A 21,896-nucleotide genomic window follows, 5' to 3' on the forward strand; every position below is an offset into this window, starting at 1 on the left:
ACATCCCTTTACGATGTAGCAAAAACTTAAATAGTTCATATTGTTTGTTACATGAACTCTTCAATAAGAGTATAGTCACCAAAACCTATTTTCAAAGTTTAATTTACAAAATAATGGTGCCAAAAAGAATTACCAAATATTGTGGTAACTGGTAAGTGAGATACCAATGGCTGACCTTTCGACTTGACCTTTCATAAGCGGGTGTCATAATAAAGGTTTAAACAAGTGATATTCAAAATGAGCTCAAATATTGTTTAGAAATATGGTCCCTAACATTATTATTACCTTTTTACTGTGATTCAAAAATATAGCATATGGCATTGTTTAATTAGCAAACATTATAATTTTAGCTCTTAAATTAATTTTTGTCTTTTTGTAGATGATTGGTAACTTCAGCAATTGTGAACTCTAATTAAATACTTGGGCAAAATTTAAAGTATTTGTCGAATAAAGAGACAATATATAATCTGTTAAATGAGATCTCGTTAGAAAAGTGAATGCCCCAGGCCTAAAAATTTTATTTTGAAATAGTTGAATCATAGTGTGAACCGCATCTCTAGTAGATATAACAATCATATTTATTCGATATGTGGTCAATAATGTATTGAGTTGTCCAAATGACATGTCAATATCCTACTTATTAAAATAAATGAGGGACAATATGGGTCTATACTAACACTGCTATATTATTTGATGCGCAAATTTGTAACATTATTCCTTATTATTTTTTTCACATTTTTTATTTGTTAATTACTTACTTGAAAGAGTCTAGGGCTGATGGGCCCTAGTTTAAAAGGTAAAAAGATGGTTCTAGGACAACATTCGGCGCAGACATGCAACGTGTGTTTTGAAGAGAGACATGGACTTTGAAGTTTGAACATGTGCATTGAAGAGGGTCAAGTCTAAAGTCAGGGACTCGAGACTGTTTAGAACTCAATGATAAACTTCCAAGGTTAAGAGTATGGTCAGCAACTCACACTTTCCCATTAAGTTTTAGAGTAGTTTATCAAACATTTGGCTTGGATTAAAGAAGTGTAGAAAGTTAAGATATGTCAAAGTATTTGAGGAGGGAATTATCATGAGTTTTCTCGTCATTTTACCACAGAATGTAGCAAAAGATGTTAATTCAAAAGGTATTAGTAGGTCTTGGCTAGTTTTACCAAAAATGGAAAAGAAAAGAAAAGAAAATCAGGAATTCAAGTAACTGGTAAAAGGAAAACATGTCTCCTCATTCATATATTGTTGCACAGTCACCACAGCACTGGTAACTAAATTTACACAACACCAAGAAGTCCAAGACACATGACAAAGTTGTTCTACTCTAAAAATCTCTACACTCTTCAATGTACATCACCTTTCAGCGGCCATTTCCAGCACCTCTGAAGTCTGACTTCTATTTTTTCTTTCTAAAAAGGCCATTAATGCTACCATAAGATAATTAACCACAAAGTAAAAATTAGAGCCTCAGGTTTCACCGCGATACCAATCCTGTTAAGCTGTCACACTCTCTCCTGCTTATTGTTAGCGGTAATTTTGGGCTTGTAATATGCCAAAACTACATAATTAAGGGGACTGCACAAATGCCGGTCCATTGATCAGCCAGCAGCAACCGCATCAGCCCTCGGACTCGTGTCCAGGAGTTGATGCAGCTTAGCCCCTGAGTTTTTCTCATACATGTCACCCTCTTCGTCAGCATCCCTGGCAATGGAACCAGAGTTGTTAACCCTTGACAGTAGGTTCTCCGTACTAATAGGTTGGACCCTCTTGTCGTCAATGCTCAAGATAATCTCTTCCATTCGTCCTACCCGTGCACTTTTCAGTTTCTCCTGGTATGTCGAACAACAAATTAGCACAAGAATAACATACATTGAAATGCAACAGTCTCGGAGGAATGAAATAATTCTGGAGTAGCATGTGGATGTACCATTAGTGTAGCATTTTCTAGCCTCAGTGTATCAGAATTTTCTGTTAATCGATGTATTTCAGATTTAAGTGTCTCATTCTCAGCAGATAAGGACTCGACTTTTCGTGCAAGTTCTTCAGTCTCAGCCTGGACGAAAGAACCTAGAGTGTTAGCTTCATATCCCCAAATAAAGAACTTTCTGCAAAAATTAATATTAAGAACATGGCAGTTTCACAACTTCCATACCTGTTTCCTCAACCTGGACCTTCTGGCAGATTCACGATTAGACTGTTTCCTCCTCTCCCGTTTTAGCTCCCGTTCACTCTGTGAAACATAATCAAACCACCAGAATCTACATTCAGTTAAGCAAATCTTGGATGGAGTTTGCAAAACAGATATGCATCTAACAACCACAGAGTAACATTTGCAGACCATACATGTAACCAGGTTTCTGGAGGCAAAACTGTACAGGGTTGTGGACCACTAGTAGGGCTTGCCTTAGAGTTCAAGTTAGGTGCGTTCTTGATTTCCAACGCTGCGGTCATGCCAGGAGAAACTGCTGGTCCAACCAATTTTCCTCGGACACCAGCAGCAGCAACAGTTGCACCGAACACCTTACCAGAAGCCACATGTACCTCCTTTGCAGAAATTGGACTGTTCTGCATCTCGGTCTTCCCATCTCCAGCTATTGGAACAAATATTGAGCAAACATATGTGTCAGAACATGATTTTAGTCAAACAACTTAAGCTTTTATCCACCAACCAACATGAATAATCATATATGAAATTATAGCAAGATCTATTAATTTGACCAACCAACAATGTGTGTAGAGTGCAAATCTAATGCATTGCAAGAGACCAGTATTATCAAAGGCACCATCCATACATTTGCCTAAACCATGTACAAGATGGGATGAGAGAATAGCTACTAAAAAGGAAGAGATTGCAGGCTAACTCTATTGTTCATCAAGATGTAACACTTGGCGAAGAACAGAGTCATACCAGTGGCTGGTGTTCCCTCACGACTTCTTTTTCTTCTGGTTTGATTTGCCTGGACATAAAATGTGCAGATATTGCAATTTAAGTTCACTATAAGCCGGCATAATACATACAAGTTCAAATCAAATAAAAAAATTAAAAGCATAGCAGAAATATGCTACATGCAAAGGAAGAAGTCCTCACCCCAGAAGTATTCCCATCACTTCCATCGGTAGTACCTTCTGTCCCTGAACTGTTTACATGGTCATAAAATAGCAAAATTAGCCAAGAAACAATAAATTTACTAGGAAGAACCACTCTAGTGGTCGAATTTTGTAGATACATGGGAGCAAAAGGAGAATTCCAATCTACCAGAGTATCAGATTGGTCCACTAGGAGGTACAGCCTAATCTAAAAGTGGGGGAAATAAGGAAGAAAGATAAAAAAATTGGTTTACAAACCTCTGGGAGAGACTACGTTCAGCCCCACCTTCAGCGTTTTCAACACTACCATTGCCTATTGACATTGCAAGCGCATCAAATCCTTTCAACTTTTTCATTAACCCTTGATCTGAATTGCCAGATGACTTTGTAGGTGCTTCCATATTCAAATCCTTTGCAGCCTGCAATATCACACCATAACAAATTCACATAAGATGATGATTGTGTATACAGGTACAATGGATAAAAGCAAATCATGAGCTGAAAACTTCACTTACAGCAGGTGATGGTGGAACCCCTTGACCATGTGATCCCTACATCAGCAAAAACAATTCATCATCTATGTGAGAAAATCCCATTCTTGTAACCATTCTGAGTTCTATAAAACAGGGACAAAAGGAAGGGGGGGCGGGGGGGGGGGGGGGGGGGGTGTTTAATGGGGGAATAAACAGGGGTGGACAACCACTTGTCATAAAGAAATGGGAAAGCTCGTTGCTTAAGCATGGGGTAATCAACAGCAATTGAGATGTCCACCAAGTCCTAGTATAAATGTATTCACATAACAGTAAAAGAACACGGGGCAAATACACTCTATAGCCTCCGCTTTCAAGAGGTATAGCCTCTCAACTCAAATTGTGGACACTTGAAAAATCTAATCAATCACTCTCCAAATTAGAAAGCAAACAGAAACTCTTACGAAAAATGTGGGATCTTCACAGAAAATGATGAGATCTTAAACTTACAAGAGGAACTGCCGGATGTGCATAAACGCTTCCATGTGAGTAGATTGCTCCATAAGGTGCCCCATACGGTGGCATCATAGGCTGAAATAATCAACTAGTTAACAACTCATCACACTTTACAGTATACTGAAGTTATTCAAGCATGCGTAGGCAAATTGCAAACTTAAATTGAATGCTTAAACTGTTTTTATGCATGAGGCAGTACCTGTGGTGGACCCCACATATAGGGAGGAGGAGCACGGCCAGAAGCCACAGCTGAGTTGTAATATGGGGGGAGAGCAACTCTGGGACCATAATAAGCCTGAAGGTATAAAATATTAGCAAGAATCAGTTCATATGAAAAACCACAATATGAATCCACTAAAAGTTGTTTGAGCAAAAATGGAAAAGAAATTGGTACCTGCATGGCTGCCCAATCAGGATAGACATGACCATTGGTCTGATTGGAATGATTTGTCTGATCCTGTCAATGCAAAAGGATCAAGAAATAGTTAGACACACACTCCAATAGTAAATCACCAAGAATGATGAAATTGATATATCTACATAGACAACTAGCCTAAGACTCTTTTGTCGCTCTAAAATTCAGAACTTTGTAACTCAAACAGAAAAATACTGGTTCATTTGATGTCTCGGACATTTAGTTTCAATAACAGAAAAATAATGTATCTCAGCTTACCGCTCTCGGAGGTGAAGACTTTTCAGATTTAACAGATTTTCCCTCAACATCTTTGCCCATGGATAAACTCTATGACTTATTCAAAGATAATGTGAGGAAATGTTTTGAGCTTCCTTGATTAGAGAATCACTCCTTTGATCCCTTATATTGACTGTCCAGACTCCACACTGCATCAATAGTAGTCATGTCAGGCTGTAATTGACGGAAAGAAAATTTGCAAGCCTTACAAAGCACAGCACATAAAATGTAGAGCCAATATCAATCCAACCACTGATATTAAAACATCATGAAACTTGTCTCAATAATCTTAGAATTGCAGGGAATATTGAAACAACCCGCTATGCTACTTAATTAAATGAAATCCTTCAGTTATTTTCATATACATTTCCTAAATTAGCTGACCTACAGGCAACAGTATGACCCAAAGATGCCACATTTAACTTAATAATAGGCTCCCTATAACTTAGGTAGATGTTCAAGATAAAAATCGATTTAGAAATTTTCGGTAATAAGCTTATAGATTACAGGCTTAAAAAGATGAGCTTCGTTGCTTGATCATTCTTCAACAACCTATATTGTACCCGTGTCTTGCATAGAACAAATTAGTATACATCTACCACTCTTAACTCTCAAGTTTAAGTTGAAGCAACCTTTCTATTGGGGAGAATTAAAACAAGCCAAAATTAATATGCTCTGTCAGGAAACATAAGACTGATGAGTCAACTCAGCTCGAGAAACAAATGCCATCAATACCACAACAATAAAAAACCCACAAGTTTGGGGAACAATGGATAGGCATACAGGTTAATTTAATGGAAATGATAAATTTCTATGACATTGAATACATGTCTGCCAAATTAGAAATAAAATGGTGGAAACCTAGAAAAAAGGGATATCATATATTTTTTTGTGTAAATAAAAAGATTGATTGGAGACAGTGCTGAATACTTCACAGTTGAACAGGAATTGAGATTTTGCATATTTACCAAATTTTAGAGTAGCATAGCGTTTATGTAAGTGTTCAACTGTTCATCAATTTTTTTTTTTTTTAAATAAAAACTCAAGGAGACAAGGAAAAGAACAATTTTAACTTATAGCATACAAATTCATGGCTTTTTTTATCTTTTGATATTATTCAAGGGTAAATTGTATACGCCTCCAAATCTCTTTCCCCAGAAACCAAAACTTCAAAACAAAAAGACGATCTAATTGTTTAAACAAAAAAACCTAAATACATAAATAAACAATAAAAAGGGGGCAACAACGTCTTTCCACCAACTCACGTGAAAAGAAGATAATGATAGATGGCATCACCAAATCTATCACAAAGACACAAAGGATGATCTATAGATCTAGATGACAAAAATACCCTCAACGCAAACTTAAGGCGAAAATAACGTTTTTTTTATTTATTGGCTTTTCATTAGTGCTAAACTGCTAATCTTACAGTAATTATTTTCTATTTTTGAAATTATTTCTTCTTTGTTTGTGCTACTGAAACTGCAGAATTGGAACAGAAAATATAATGGTAATGCAAATAGACACCAAAATTAGATGAGAAAACAAGTGGACCACGCAAATCAATCAATCAAATCACATATTCCAGCATCAAACAAGAGAAACCGTCGAGATCAAGGTCTGCTTTCACTGTAATCCTCTGTTTGGTTGCTGAGAAAACCAGCGAAAAAGATAATCTTAAACATGTTGCAGTTACTATGAGACTAATAACAAGTTCAGTCACTAAGAAAACGCCTACAAAAATCCATGCTTTCAATTTCCTTCATCTCCCTGCATTTTCTCACCAACAACCGGCCATAACGGCATCAAGCTCTTTTCCTTAGTTTATCCATTTTCTCAGCAACCAAACAGAGACTTAGGTAGAATTCAAAACGAAAAAAACAACTGGCGCTCCAAATTTAACGTACCTTGAACTCTCAAATCCAAATCTCCACGTCCTCACGAGCAAAACCCAAACTAACAAGCAAAATAAAACCACAAAATTCGCTAAGAAATTCCTCAAGAAGCTTCAACTATCTTCAATGGCTTCACAGCCTCTGCATTTCGTCTCTCTGAAACATCGAGAAAAGAGAGCTTCTTTTCTAAGTATCACACATGAAAGAAAACATAGAGAGAGAGAGAGAGAGAGAGAGAGAGAGAGAGAGAGAGGTGAGGGTGGTGGAGAAGAAACAAGAGGAAGAAGAAGAGCGCCAAGGCAACGGCCACGTCACCACACACGTGTCGTATGTCTAACAGGATTGTACACGGTACGCACCGTATATACGAGGGTGCTCTGGTGGTTGTTGAGCTGGCCCGTCGATATTCGCGCTGGCCATTTTTATTTATTCCAACGTCACCTCCACCGTCCACGTGTTCGATGGCGAGTCGATCTACGCGTCCCCAGTTTGGGGTCCAACCTGTTCCACCCGTCATGTGGCTGACGTGGTTCTTCTCATTAAATTAAAATTAATTAATTAAATAATTAAATCTCTCGGATTTGAAAAAATGTCTATAATACTATATCCTATACAGTCTATACTATATAAGTATATAATAATTATTAATTAATTAATAGTATTAGAGAACATTTTTATTAACTATAATGAATAAGTCCTTTGGAATCCACGACGGGCCACTGATGGACGGCCTAAATGGGGTCTTGAGCCATCAGCCATGTATGAACAAGATTGTTCCATATTGTTAGATTAACATTTTTATTTATTTCTTTATATAATAATGTTTAACGATCTTTTTTTTTTTTTGTCAGTCTATGATTTGGCAGATGGGTTTTACACTTTTACCTGGCGGAACATCTTATCAAAAGTCATGACGTGAAGATCTAAGCTATGTGGTATGTGGCACGTAGCCATTGTTGCACAAACGAAGCTTTCCCATAATTTAATGTACCACGCAATTCCCGATTCATCATTTGTTTGCTGCATCTTATTGGAGAGCATTGAATCTTTGATCCTCTTATTGGTGAAATCTTATGATTCTTTTAGTTTTTTTATCATAGATATGTGCTTTTTTATATTTTATTTTCTATTTTATTAAAATCAAGGCTCCTTTATATTTGTCTTTTATTAAAATTTCATATATCTATTTTTTATTAACAGATTTGATTAAATATAAGAATTTTTTTTTTTTTTCATGCGTATAACTGTTAATATGTAAAATTCTAAATCCTAAACAAGAATACTAAAATTGTTCTTATATTATAATATAAATAGATTGATGATATCAAATCACTATAAAATTTTTTTCTAGGAGATAGATATATGCACTTCAAAATTAGCTTTTCATACTTCTCTATGCACTCATATGAGAAATGCAGACTACTTTTAAATCTTTTTGGCATTCTTTGCCTCTAAATTCTTTTCCTTACTTTTGGCTTGTCTTTGTTTGATGCAATTGACAGGTTTACTAACAAGGGTTTATGACTTTCTATACATTCACTAAACATTAATTTATTTGTTAGAATTCACTTCTTTATTAGTTAAAGGTTGATGAAAGTTGAGACAACGTACAATTTGTATCCCTGTAACTGGGGGATGGTGGCCTTAAGTCACAAACTGTTTTTTATGCCAAAAAAAAAAAAAAATCATAGATATGTTATTGTAGATGACAAATAAGTGTATTTTTTTATTAAGGATGAGATAGAATCGTATAATTGTTAAACACTTTACTCCAAAATTATTAAAAAATTAATTTCTCAAACAATGAATAGTTTGAGGCGGTTTCTCCAATTAGGATAATATTTTTAGGACTTTTCCAATTGATCATATTTAGCTGATCATGTGAGGTGTTAGTTAACGTATGGTCTAGCTTTTAATGATGGTCCCCAAAGCTGACCATACATCCGCTGATATCTCATATAATCAATTAAATATGGTCACTTGGAAAGATCCCAATAGCATTACCCTTGTAATTAACTTTTTAAATGATTTCTTTTTTTTGACCAATAACTTTTTAAATGATTTCAAATATTGTTTTAAAGACTTTTTTTACACTACGAGTGTGTGAATTTTGTTTATATCGTAGTTATAAACTTATAGTGAATATATGAACATTAAAAGGTCCAATCTTAATGGTATTTTTTAGCTGTGAGAGTATGATTGTTTGAAGGATTTATGAATTTATGATTTATAGTTTATGGTATAGATCACTATAGTGCAAAAGTATAACTACAGTGAAGCAAAACTACAAAAATATATGCTTTTTTTTTTTTAAGCACCAAAAATATGTGCTTAAGATTTGAAAATCTATGCATGTGAATTTATGAATAAAATTGAGGAAGTTTGAGACATTTATTAGCTATGAATAAAGGTTGAATTGCAAATTTGCAATTAATCTAAGAAGAAATAAGTCAATTTAAGAAGACAAATGAGGAAGTAAGGACAATTGGGGAAATTCATGTAATTTCGAGGTGGAAGACCGGAAGCACTTCTCATCAGTCATCAGTCAGTCCTACGAGGAGTGCACTCCTTGTGTGACGCATGCTGTTGTTTTGACTCCAACCTGTGTCCCAATCAACGATCACCACGTACCCCTCCCCACACACCATCTCCGACCCTGCATTATCTTCAACGACAATACTTTACCAGTTTACCCACACATTTCAGCATCGCCCACGTGTACCCCGGCACCTCACCACTCACTCACTCACCATACGCCACGGTCCCCACCCCACAAATCCATATATAAATCATTAAAAACTAATTAAATCCCGTTTGGGTCCCACCTCAGATTTAGGACAGACCTGCGGTTCAGATCCTTCTGATCGAACGGACAGGAGCCAGTCACGACACCTAAGAGAGAGAGAGAGAGAGAGAGAGAGAGAGAGAGAGAGAGAGAGAGACGAAGTCTGTCTGTCTGCCAACGAGGCCTTCCCGCCTTAGGCAAAAATGAATTAAAAAATATTTAAATACCATAAAGCATTTCTCTCAATATGAACAAATTATTGTAGGTGATTATAATATTATATAATATAATATAATTACATATTATTATCAATCCACTAGAATTATGACATGTAGATAATTTTGAAGATTTTTTTCCAATTTTAAAATTTTATGAACTAATTATTATAAATGTTTTATAATTTAAATACATTAATAATAATAACACTGCATCATTATGCTTTATGAAGTTACGATCATCCACGAACAATTTTTCCTCAACAATACTTGCGAGTGGTCCCTACTAGCTTCCGCATATGTCGGTGTTTGTGGTCCCAAACGCTGACGTGTTCCACCAAGATGAACTCAGAAGGCTGTGGGACCACGCTAGCAGAGGTTGCGTAGTCAGCTCAAATATCATGTTACCCATACTTCCTTTCTAGAGATTTTAAAATGACCCACGTGTGGAATAGTTCAAATAAAACTATTTTGACAATTTTAATTGTGATGAATTTTTTTGTGGGCAGTTATGCCACGTGTGTGGTACAATCACATTCATACAATAGCATGCATTTTTATTGGGCAGATTATGCATTTGTATTAGTTTACTTTCTAGACTATTAATTTGAAAAATTTTAAGTATCCTACTCAGTCTTGTTTTTATAGAATTAAGATTTTTTTAAATATGAGCTTTTAAAATTAATTTTTAAGATTAGAAATTTTATTTGGTATGAAATTTGAACACAATTTTTAAATTTAAAAATGATGACATCTAAGGAAGTGTAAAAAAAAAAAGAGAAAAATGATGTTTTATCGTTTTAAAAAAAAAACATTTTTTTAAAATGGTTTGCCAAACATATTTTCTTAACTAAAACACATTTTCTTGTTTTTGAAAAAAAAAATTTTGAATATGATACCAAGTTACTTGACTTTTCAATTTTTTTTTTTCCAATTAAGTTAATTTCGTCAATTTGCTCATTTTTCAACCAAAACTCCATTTACACAAAGTCAAATATCCATCACTTGTATCAACTTACTGAGCAAATTGACGAAATTAACTCAATTGGCAAGATTGAAAAGTTAAGTACATTAATTTTCCAAATTAGAAATATAAGGAACAAATTGATACAAGTGCAATAGTTTGAGGAACAAAATAACACTTATCTTTTATTTTAAGTAAAGTTCAAAATTTTCTAAAACAATAAAACACACGACGTCATAGCATTGGATAATCGTACCATGCACATAAAATGTCTGGCTCATTCAAAACTTTTTCTCTCAGCTTTACAAAATATGCAACTCATTAAATTATCTAACTATTTTGTAGACCATCTTTTTGATAAATATTGTCTTCAAAATCCTCAGTTGTGAAGTCTGAATGGTAGGCTCTAACTCACATGAAGAGTGTAAAGTCTTGTATAAGGTTTTTCAACTATTAAAAGTTGGATGTAGGTTGCAATGGCGGATCCAGGATCCTCAAGCCCGAGGGTCATGGTGTTAAAGTTTAAAAAAAAAATTGAACGACAATAACAATGAAAAATTAAACGATAGTACTTTCATTCATAATTCATAGTAAAACAACATTACAAATTATAATTGTCCACGGCGAGGTTTCATATTTTGAAAAAGTAACAATTTAGCTTTATTATCAATATAAGAAAAAATATATTTCACAATATAAAGTTATAAACAATCAACCTATCACTCAACCATTGATCTCTCATATGTTGCAGAGTGGACTCTTAATAACATTCATGGCAGAAAAGTCCAATAATCAAATAAATATAGGTTAATTATAAAAATATATTTCAACTATATATCGTTTTTCAACTTCATACCTTACGTTTAAAAAGTTGCACTAAGGTACCCCAACTACGAACTTATGTCAATAAAGTATCTATATTAGTCTAGCCGCAAAAAAATCATTATCTCATGACGCGGCAATAAGGTGGCACCCACGAACCTCACCAATTGACTTTTAAAAATAGTCACTTAAAAAGAAAAAAAATAAAAAAAAAATGAAACCTTTTAAAATTATATAAAATACAAAAAAAAAAAATACAAAATTTAAAAGAACTCTACGTGCAGGTGCAATCCCACCCCACCCATTTTCTTTTTCTTTCTCCTATTTTTTTCTTCTTCTTCTTTTGCAACTCCACCATCACCAATGAAAAATAAAGGAAGAACAGCAGAACCAGAAGGTCTACTCAGAAGGGTTTTTCATCAAACACTTGGTGGGCTTAGGGGTAACGGTGGCTGGGCTTGGGGTTTCGCCGGAGAAAGGTCGCCGGCGTTGGGGGGTTGCCCGACCCCCTACCTCTGAACATGGATCCTCCCTTGGTGGGTTGGATGCATGTTCCAATTTTTCCTACTGCATTAGAATATGGATCCATGTCTCCAGATCGGTAGTTAAATGGGCTTCTATGTACATTATCCATTATATGTTGCTTATATGCGTGGTTTAAGCTGAATAGTGATGCCACAAATTAAATGAGGAGAACCATGTTGATTGTTGAGAGTAGAGATGTAAAACTTTGCATATCATAATATAAGGTTTTTGCATCTCTTTTGTCAAAATGTGCACTTTAAGGTATCTCAAGGCTCGCTCTCGAATGCCATAAGATCCACTTTCAATAAATCCACCAATGAATGCTTCAAGGTGCACCTTAAAATGTCTTAAAAGTGCATACTAATGGGATCCTTGACACAAACTGACACCATTTCATAATCATAATTAATATACAAATGCAAATGAAGATTTTTCTTACGAGCGCCACAATGGCTCATGTGACTGTGACTAATGGGGTTGTGACGAACGCGTCAGAACGGCCACGTCAGAGAAAAAGCGGGCCCATGATGCGTTGGCTGGATCAACGGTGATGCGGTTATTGCGGTGGACTAGGAAAGGGACACGTGATTAAAGGGATCTGACGGGGTCTCTTTTTCTAAGATTTTGATGGCGGGGTGAATCAGGCGAGGCAATAAAGCTAATCCTTAGTTCCTTACCGACAAGGTGACGTGTCTTGCAGGCACATGGCTTTACCATGCCACGTTTATGGGGGCCCAGTTGACGTGGTCTTGAAGCAACCGATTGAGAATCAAGATTGGATCTAAATTATCTAATTTAATTTAACTTTTCTATTTTTTATTTTTGGCTGCGAGGAGGCCAAAAGGCCAACCAAAAAAGTATGAAACCACAAACCAGTCCTGTACTAAACAAAAACAGGCCGTTTGTTGGGAATGGGCCAGTGATTTTTATAAGGATGAAAGTTTTGGACCAAATTGGGCTTGATATTGTTTGGGTCATCTCATCTTCACACAAAGTGTGTGAAGAGAAAGTCTTGAAGGGCAATCATACCATGTGTAATATTTATGATACGATCACTCACTCAGTGCTATAACGCATTTGATTAATAGATATCATAAATTTTACTTGTAATAAGCACAGTTGTTAGTATATCAATAGAGATTGCACGTGGCACAATAGCAGCACTATTAAAGTCTAGGTGTGTGAAATGTAATGAGAGCAGTGAGAATTTGGGGTGGGAAAGAGAAAGAGTTGGAGTGTTAAAGAAAAGAAAGTGTTGGTTGAGATAGAAATCGACTTGGAATCGACCCAAAAGGATGGAGAAGAGTAGATCAAATGTTACATCATGATAACAAATATTAATTAAATCCAAAATCTATTATCAGTTTATCACTAGTTAATCACATTCAAACACTTTAATGAGATGGTAGGTTATAACTTATGACTAGTTGTCAGTGTAAAGTATTAGACCTCAAAATAATCCAAAACAATCCCTTTAGTCTAAAAAATATGGTTCAAAATGTAATTTTATCTTAATCGAAAAGTCTTCAATATATCAATAACACTAATGAACATAACATTTTTCAAAATTTTAAACCTTAACATAATAAAAAAGGCGATTCAAGTGAATACGTTAATTCCCCACTTAGGTGGCACATCGGATTCACGGAACATCCTAATCGAAAGTGGTGACATATATGTCAATCAATGGCAACAACCTACGTGGGGACAATGCACAGCATGACCGACAACACATGATGCTAAATTTCATGCATCTCAACTTCTGTATAATGCTTTGTGTTTCACACAGTGAGTATCAGCTCCCACTGAGAAAAGCTTAATTAGCATAGTACTCATCTAGCTGCTGAGAAAATGGGAGTGTATTTAACAAAAACCTCTCTTCTCCAGAAGCTTTTTCTGGTATGGGTGACAATGGTGGCAACTCTAAGTTGCTTAAGTCATTCTAAATGTGAGTTTGAGGCAATCTTCAACTTTGGTGACTCCAATTCAGACACAGGTGGGTTTTGGGCAGCTTTTCCGGCCCAGTCAGGGCCCAATGGCATGACCTACTTCAAGAGACCTGTTGGCCGGGCTTCAGATGGGAGGCTCATTGTTGATTTTTTGGGTAAATATTTCTTTCATTTCTTGTTTTAATGGGTAAAGATGTTAATGGTTATATGTTCTATAATGTTGTAGGCTTCATATGTAGTGTGTTTGGTTCCATTTTCTTGTGCTTTCCCACTTCTTTCTCAGCAAAACAGAGACTTGGTTACTTAAGGAGGCAAACACAACCAACCCTTTTTGTCTAATCACATTTTCACCTGTTGGAGATACATTTCATACATTTTATTGCGTGATTTGTTCAGCAATTTTGTCATTTTTGCTCGATATTTTTCCTCATCATCATCCTCTAGGATATGGGAGGCCCTACCATAACAGCTAGCTCAGTACTCAGTATGGTTGTTTTTATTAGGCTACTTTATACCAGAAGACAAAGACTCCAAGCTGGAACAAAGTTTGCAGTAGTCCACTAGTCCTTGTCTTTCTCAGTCTTCCTTTACATCACAGATGATGTAGATGTGAAGACACATTTGCAATGTCTCAATTATCATTTATTGGTGGAAAATTTTTAGAGTAAGTCGGGCACATTGTGTTGGGTATTAACAAAATTATGTTGGGTTTACTATGTATATTTCTGATTTTATGCTTAAAAATAAAAACAAGGAATATCTACCCTAATTATATGAATGTTATTGATCAACTTGGCAGCTCAAGGTCTAGGGTTGCCATTTCTAAGCCCATATCTGCAATCAATTGGGTCTGATTATAGACATGGGGCCAACTATGCCACATTGGCATCCACTGTGCTTTTGCCAAACACTTCCTTATTTGTCACTGGAATCAGCCCATTCTCTCTAGCCATCCAGCTCAACCAAATGAAGGCATTCAAGACCCAAGTTGATAATAAACAAGGTGAGTATGTCAATTCGAATATGTAACTCACATTTCCATATTACTATGTTAAATGACAAATATACCCTTGACTTGATTGTTGTTGCCTAGATTCGGAGAGACTTCCTTCCCCGGATATTTTTGGGAAATCACTCTACACATTTTATATTGGCCAAAATGATTTCACCTCCAATTTAGGAGCCATTGGTATAGGTGGAGTGAAGCAATACCTTCCTCAAGTAGTCTCCCTATTGGAATTACTCTGCTAGTATTGGAATTACTCTGCCCAATATAGGCAGTCACTGCCTTGTCTGTTTGTCATTTAATCCTAAGGCGGCTAGCTGTAATATTGGGAGTGATAAGGTCTCTTTGGGAACTGTAATATGTAATTAATATGTTGGTGGCTCTTGAGCTTCTCTTCTCTGAATTGGTGATTGTATTCTATATATTGGAAAATCTCATATCTGAGTTTTCATGAATAATAGCTATCAGCTTCTACAGTGGACGTTGGCCTCTTTGCTAAACCACTCTAAATCTTGTCTATTTTATGTTTATGTGTTTCTACATGGTATCAGAGCAGAAATTTCAATCCTGAAACTTCTGTCTTGTTTTAACAATTCTTGTTTAATCTAATGGGTGACGAACAAGAAAAGGTTGAGGTTAACTCAAACATGCGCCTCTGTTCTATTTTGCTTAATGGGCTCAACTTCCTCCCTTGGTCAAGAGCTGTTACCTTGGCTCTTGGAGGGAAATCGAAACTTGGGCACATCAATGGAAGGATTCTTGCGCCAGCTGTTGAAAATCCAAAGTATGAAGACTGGTTGGCTAAAGACCAACTAGTTATGTCATGGATTTTGAACTCTATGGAGCCCCGAGTTGCAGAAATCTTTAGCTATTCTGATTCTGCTCATCACCTTTGGGAATCTGTTAGGGAAATGTATGGTCACCAAAATAATGCGGCACGGATCTTTCAACTAAAGAAAGACATAGCCGGAATCTCCCAAGATGGAAAGTCCTTCATTGAACATCTTGGAAAATTAAAGAGTATGTGGAATGAGCTTGATCTATATAGGCCTCACACTACTGATTCAACAATCCTTCTGAAAAGAGCAGAGGAGGATAAAATATTTCAGCTACTTGCTAGCCTTGATCCAGAATATGAAGATCTCAGAAGCCATATTCTCATGAGTACTGAGCTGCCGTCCTTCTCCAATGCTTGCACAACGGTTCAGCGAGAGGAAGTCAGAAAAATGGTGATGAACTCTAAAGCTCCCTCTGGAACCTCAGATGCTCGTGCTTTTTCTGCTGATAAAAGGAAAGGAGATAACAACTTTGTAAAAGGGCGAAGAACTAATGTTGTATGCGACTACTGCCACCAATCAAGGCACTCCAAGGACAAGTGTTGGATCCTTCATCCACACTTAAAGCCAAAGTTTGGAAGGGATATTAAGTCTACTACTGAAAGGACATCAAACATGGCTACAGATAGTGTTGCTCATCAAGTGTCTTCAAACACTCATGCTCAACAAGGATCTTCAAATACATCTGCTTTAATTGGGCAACTTACACAACTGCTGCAACAAATGAGTAAGAATGAAAACTCACCTTCAAGTGCTTCTTCTAGTGCTCATGCCCCAGGTACTGTTCATGCCTCTCTTACTGCATTAGCATATCTTGTTACAAGAGCTAACACTTGGGTGATTGATAGTGGAGCTACAGACCACATGACAAATAACAAAAAATGCCTTCATAATTTCAACCATACAAGTAATGGTCAATCTGTTTCTCTCGCTAATGGCACTTCTGTTCCTATTGTGGGTCATGGAAAATTCAACTTCTTTGACTCCCAAATCAGCTCTGCAGCCCTTTACATTCCCTCATTTCCGTTACAACTTCTATCAGTTGGAAAGCTCACAAATGAGCTCAATTGTGATGTGATTTTTTCTCCTCACTGTGTGGTTTTTCAGGATCGGAAATCAGGGAAGAAGATTGGTAAGGGCGTCTATTCTAATGGTCTCTATTTGCTGCAAACAACCCCCAATAATCCAAAGGTTTTTCAAGTGAAGACCTTAGAAGCCAACGACTTGTGGCATAAGAGACTGGGCCATCCCTCAAGTAGAGTTTTATCTCATCTTTTTCCTTCCATGAATACTGAAACTCGCAGTTGTGAAGTATGTCACCTTTCTAAGAAATCTCGAATTCCATTTAGTTCCTCTCTGTCAGCCACTAGCAAACCATTTGAATTAGTCCATTCAGATCTATGGGGACCGGCTCCACTTAACTCTGCTGATGGTTTTAGATATTTTGTAATTTTTGTTGATGATTGGTCTCGCGCTACTTGGCTGTACTTGATGAAGTCTAAATCAGAAGTTGTTGCAATTTTTAAGAGTTTTAACAACATGATCATTAATCAGTTTAATTCTCACATTAAGACCTTACGATCTGACAATGGGACAGAATACATGAATAGCAATCTTGCTCATTATTTATCTGATCATGGAATCATTCATGAGACCAGCTGTGTGGGAACTCCGCAACAGAACGGAGTGGCAGAAAGGAAGAATCGAGATCTTTTGGAAAAAACTCGATCTCTTATGATTCAAATGAATGTCCCAAAGCTTTATTGGTCTTACGGGGTTCTTACTGCTGCATACTTGATAAACAGGCTACCTAGCCGTGTTCTTGGCTCCAAGTCTCCTATGGAAGTTCTTAAAAATAGGAAGATTGATTTGGCTCATCTACGAATTTTTGGTTGCCTGTGTTATGTTCATATTCAAGCGCCACATCGTGATAAGTTTGATCCTAGAGCAGCTAGATGTGTATTCCTTGGATACTCTTCCACACAAAAAGGGTACAAGTGCTATAATCCAAAGGAGAAAAAGATGGTTATCTCCAGAGATGTCTCCTTTGTTGAGGAAGAACCCTATTTTCAGAAAAATAAGGATCTGTTTCAGGGGGAGTTCTCACTTGATTCAGCTACCCTTCCTATCATAGATACAACTGAAGTTCTTAATCCAGTAAATGATGAAGCTCCAATGGTCTCTGCTACCTCACGAGATGCATCACCACAAGTTAATGAGTCATCTCTAACTATCACTGACATCCCTAGCACATCAGAGGATGCTGGCCCACGGAGATCATCTAGACCACATACACAGCCAGCAAAGTTGAATGATTACGTTACCTATCATACTGCAGTGCACCCAATTCAAAGCCACTTGAGCTATGATAAGGTTTCACCATCATATTATGCTTTTTTGAGCAATATCTCAAAGATGTCAGAACCTACTAGCTTTCACGAAGCAAACTTGCATGGGGTTTGGAGAAATGCAATGAAGGAGGAACTTCAAGCCCTCAAAGAAAATAATACTTGGGAAATTGTCAAGTTACCAAAGGGAAAGAGACCAGTCGGCTGCAAGTGGGTATTTAAAATCAAATATAAGAATGATGGATCAATTGAAAGGTACAAGGCAAGGCTTGTTGCCAAGGGTTTCACCCAAACCTATGGAGTCGATTATAAGGAAACTTTTGCTCCAGTTGCCAAAATGAACAGTGTTCGTGTTCTTATATCTGTTGCTGTCAATCACAGCTGGCCTTTGTTTCAAATGGATGTAAAAAACGCTTTTTTACATGGAGAGCTAGAAGAAGAGGTTTTTATGCGCCTTCCTCCTGGTCATCTGCAAGAGTCTCAAGAAGGCATAGTCTGCAAGTTGAATAAAGCCCTTTATGGGCTTAAGCAATCACCTCGCGCCTGGTATTCCAAACTTAGCGCAACTCTTACAAGTACAGGGTTTCAAAGAAGTGGCGCTGATTCTTCATTGTTTGTTAAGAAACAATCATCAGGTATTACAATTGTTTTGGTGTATGTTGATGATCTCATTGTTACAGGAAGTGACCAGGCAGAAATAACTCATCTCAAATCTGTTCTTCATACCAAATTTGCTATTAAGGATTTGGGCCTTCTAAAATACTTTCTTGGAATTGAGATTGCTTATTCGCAGAAAGGCTTGCATCTCAACCAAAGAAAATATGTATTAGACTTATTACAAGAGACTGGGAAATTAGGTGTAAAGCCAGTGGATAATCCTTGTGATAGTAGCACCAAACTCAATTTGGATGGTGACCTGTTAACTGACATAGGTCAATATCAAAGATTGGTTGGTCGGCTAATTTACCTCACTGTTACTCGCCCTGATATCACTTATGCAGTGAGCAAAGTCAGTCAATTTATGCATGCTCCAAGAACCAATCACATGAAGGCCGTAGACCGAATTCTTCAGTATTTGAAAGGAAGTCCAGGAAGAGGAATTTTGATGAAGAAAAATGAGCATATTCGTATTGTTGGGTATAGTGATGCAGATTGGGCTGGATGTCCAATTGAGCGAAAGTCTACAACCGGGTTCTGCACCTTTGTTGGAGGGAATTTAGTTACTTGGAAAAGCAAAAAACAGGGTGTAGTTGCTCGCTCTAGCGCTGAGGCAGAATATAGAGCAATGGCATCCACCACAAGCGAACTGATCTGGCTTCGGGCCTTACTCAATGACTTGGGGTACAAGCCCTCACAACCAGCTGATATGTTCTGCGACAATCAAGCTGCGATGCACATAGCTTCTAATCCGGTGTTTCATGAGCGAACCAAACACATCGAAGTGGACTGTCATTTTGTTCGCGAAAAGGTTCAATCCAATGTTATTCAACCTGTGTTCGTCCGCAGCCATGAGCAATTGGCTGATGTTTTCACTAAAGGTTTGCCATCAGCACCTTTTCAAGCCATCTTATCCAAGCTTGGCTCGATTGATATCTTCGCTTCAGCTTGAGGGGGAGTATTGGAATTACTCTGCTAGTATTGGAATTACTCTGCCCAATATAGGCAGTCACTGCCTTGTCTGTTTGTCATTTAATCCTAAGGCGGCTAGCTGTAATATTGGGAGTGATAAGGTCTCTTTGGGAACTGTAATATGTAATTAATATGTTGGTGGCTCTTGAGCTTCTCTTCTCTGAATTGGTGATTGTATTCTATATATTGGAAAATCTCATATCTGAGTTTTCATGAATAATAGCTATCAGCTTCTACAGTGGACGTTGGCCTCTTTGCTAAACCACTCTAAATCTTGTCTATTTTATGTTTATGTGTTTCTACACTCCCAAATTGCTTGGACCATCAGGGTGAGTGACTACTTTCAATTCATACTATTTTTGCCTTGAGCTCAAAATGTCAATAGGTCTCTACTCCATCAAAGAAAGCCTCACTGTATATTGGGCTAGACCATCAAAGACAGCCCATTTTGTTCAGTGCAGACTATATATTATGTCATTTATACAGTGCTTTTTATATTGCTTTTCAAAATTTCTAGGAGCTGTATGACTTGGGAGGGAGTGTATTTCTGGTGCTTAATCTAGCACCAGTGGGGTGTTATCCATCACTTTTGGTGAATCTTGCTCAAGACAGTTCAGACATTGATGAGTTTGGATGCTTGATTTCTTACAACAATGCGGTGGTGGACTACAACAACTTGTTGAAGGAGACACTCAGCCAAACTAGAGGCTCTCTCCCTAATGCTTCCCTCATTTATGTGGACACCTCCTCAGTTTTGCTAGAGCTCTTCAGACATCCCACATCTTATGGTATATAGCTCTCAACCAAGGTTTTATTATTTAGTTGGGCTACAAATACATATATGGGCGCATAATGGGTAATGATCTCTTTTCAAATATCTAAGATGTTGTATATTACCATACTGTAGCAGATCAATTGTTCAGATTCGGAGTCTAGTAACATAACATGATAGACTTCCAAAAAGCTCTGGAAAAGATAACATTTCCGTATACTTCCTATCATATATGTATATTTTATGTTCTAAATTTAGTTTTCTTTTTTTATGAAACAGGGCTCAAGTATGGTACCAAATCATGTTGTGGATATGGGGGTGGTGCCTACAATTTTGATCCTCAACTTTTCTGTGGAAATACAAAGGTGATCAATGGGAGCACTGTGACTGCAACAGCATGTGATGACCCATACAACTATGTAAGCTGGGATGGAGTCCATACCACAGAAGCTGCAAACAAGCTTGTTACATTTGCTATCCTCAATGGCACTTATTTTGATCCTCCTTTTCCCCTTCAGCAGCTCTGTGACCTCAAACCTATAGGCTGAGCAATCCCTTTCTTCCAAACAATGGATTAGACAACAAAAATTGTCTCGTCTCTGCCTCCATAAGTTGAAGCTGTCTATTCAAAAGCAACAAAAACTCATTCTTCAATAATGTGACTTTGTTTTCTAAGGAAACATGGCAAAAAGAGTACTACCATTCATTATGCTGGTTTTTTTTTTTTCCACCATGAACTTTTGGTGCATCAGTGAGGCATTATTGTGTATGTGTAAATTAGCTCCAAAATATTGGTTTCACAAGCTTATTTATTCATTTTCCATCTGTACTAGTGTACTACATTTGTATACTAATCAATAAGATTCCTTGGTTCACACTGAGAGTTTATTCTAAAAACTGCCCTGTGGAATCTTCCACTTTTTATTTTAGTATTCACTGGTCACTGATGGAGATAGGCTACAAAACTATATATTAAACCATGTCTCGTCTTTTTGCACAAGGAAGAATATTATTCGGTAGTGATTGATTGGCTTAGTGGCTTATATATAATGTAGTAGCTAGTTTTCAATTTTCAAGTGCTGCAAATCATATTCTGCTCAACTAACCTTTGATTTGTCTTCTACATTTCATATCTGATGCATGTTTTAGGCACAATAGCCAAGCTGCCGCCCATTCTAAACCCTACTTTAGCCAATCAAACCTGCATGCATAAGTATTGTTTGTTTAAAGTGGACTGCAAAAGTACCAACCAGTTTTTGCAGAAACCCATTTGGCAGAAAAGTAAAAAATCAAGTCTCTCTCACTTATAGTACCACCAGAGCTAGAGATGCGACAACCATATTGGTAGTGTCAGACAACCACTGGACCCCAAAAGCCGAGGATGCGCAT

At 36.9% G+C, this 21,896-nt stretch overlaps 2 protein-coding genes across 3 annotated transcripts; one reads left to right on the top strand and one right to left on the bottom strand.

Moving 5' to 3' along the window:
- Positions 1–1,201: 1,201 nt before the first annotated feature.
- On the bottom strand, positions 1,202–6,896 carry LOC147290497 (common plant regulatory factor 1-like). Of its 2 annotated transcripts, none has more exons than XM_086235334.1 (13): positions 6,669–6,896; positions 4,744–4,910; positions 4,465–4,521; positions 4,270–4,365; positions 4,065–4,145; positions 3,600–3,635; positions 3,343–3,503; positions 3,086–3,134; positions 2,906–2,954; positions 2,341–2,588; positions 2,150–2,227; positions 1,925–2,050; positions 1,202–1,826 (listed from the first exon to the last, which is right to left on the bottom strand). In XM_086235334.1, exons 2-13 carry the CDS (start codon positions 4,801–4,803, stop codon positions 1,596–1,598), a joined length of 1,272 nt encoding a protein of 423 aa, XP_086091460.1. In that variant the 5' UTR covers positions 4,804–4,910; positions 6,669–6,896; the 3' UTR covers positions 1,202–1,595. The 2 variants fall into 2 exon arrangements, with proteins under 2 accessions (XP_086091460.1, XP_086091459.1); XM_086235333.1 differs by having other exon boundaries at positions 4,465–4,527.
- A 6,863-nt stretch (positions 6,897–13,759) lies between these two features.
- On the top strand, positions 13,760–21,371 carry LOC147290498 (GDSL-like Lipase/Acylhydrolase superfamily protein). The gene is made up of 6 exons (XM_086235149.1): positions 13,760–14,071; positions 14,716–14,919; positions 15,010–15,142; positions 20,040–20,064; positions 20,253–20,523; positions 20,787–21,371. The coding sequence occupies exons 1-6, from the start codon at positions 13,819–13,821 to the stop codon at positions 21,053–21,055; spliced, it is 1,155 nt and encodes a 384-aa protein (XP_086091275.1). The 5' UTR covers positions 13,760–13,818; the 3' UTR covers positions 21,056–21,371.
- Positions 21,372–21,896: the final 525 nt, after the last annotated feature.

Source organism: Dryas octopetala, chromosome 3, assembly GCF_963921425.1.
Source record: "Dryas octopetala chromosome 3, drDryOcto1.1, whole genome shotgun sequence".
Classification (NCBI taxonomy): Eukaryota; Viridiplantae; Streptophyta; class Magnoliopsida; order Rosales; family Rosaceae; genus Dryas; species Dryas octopetala.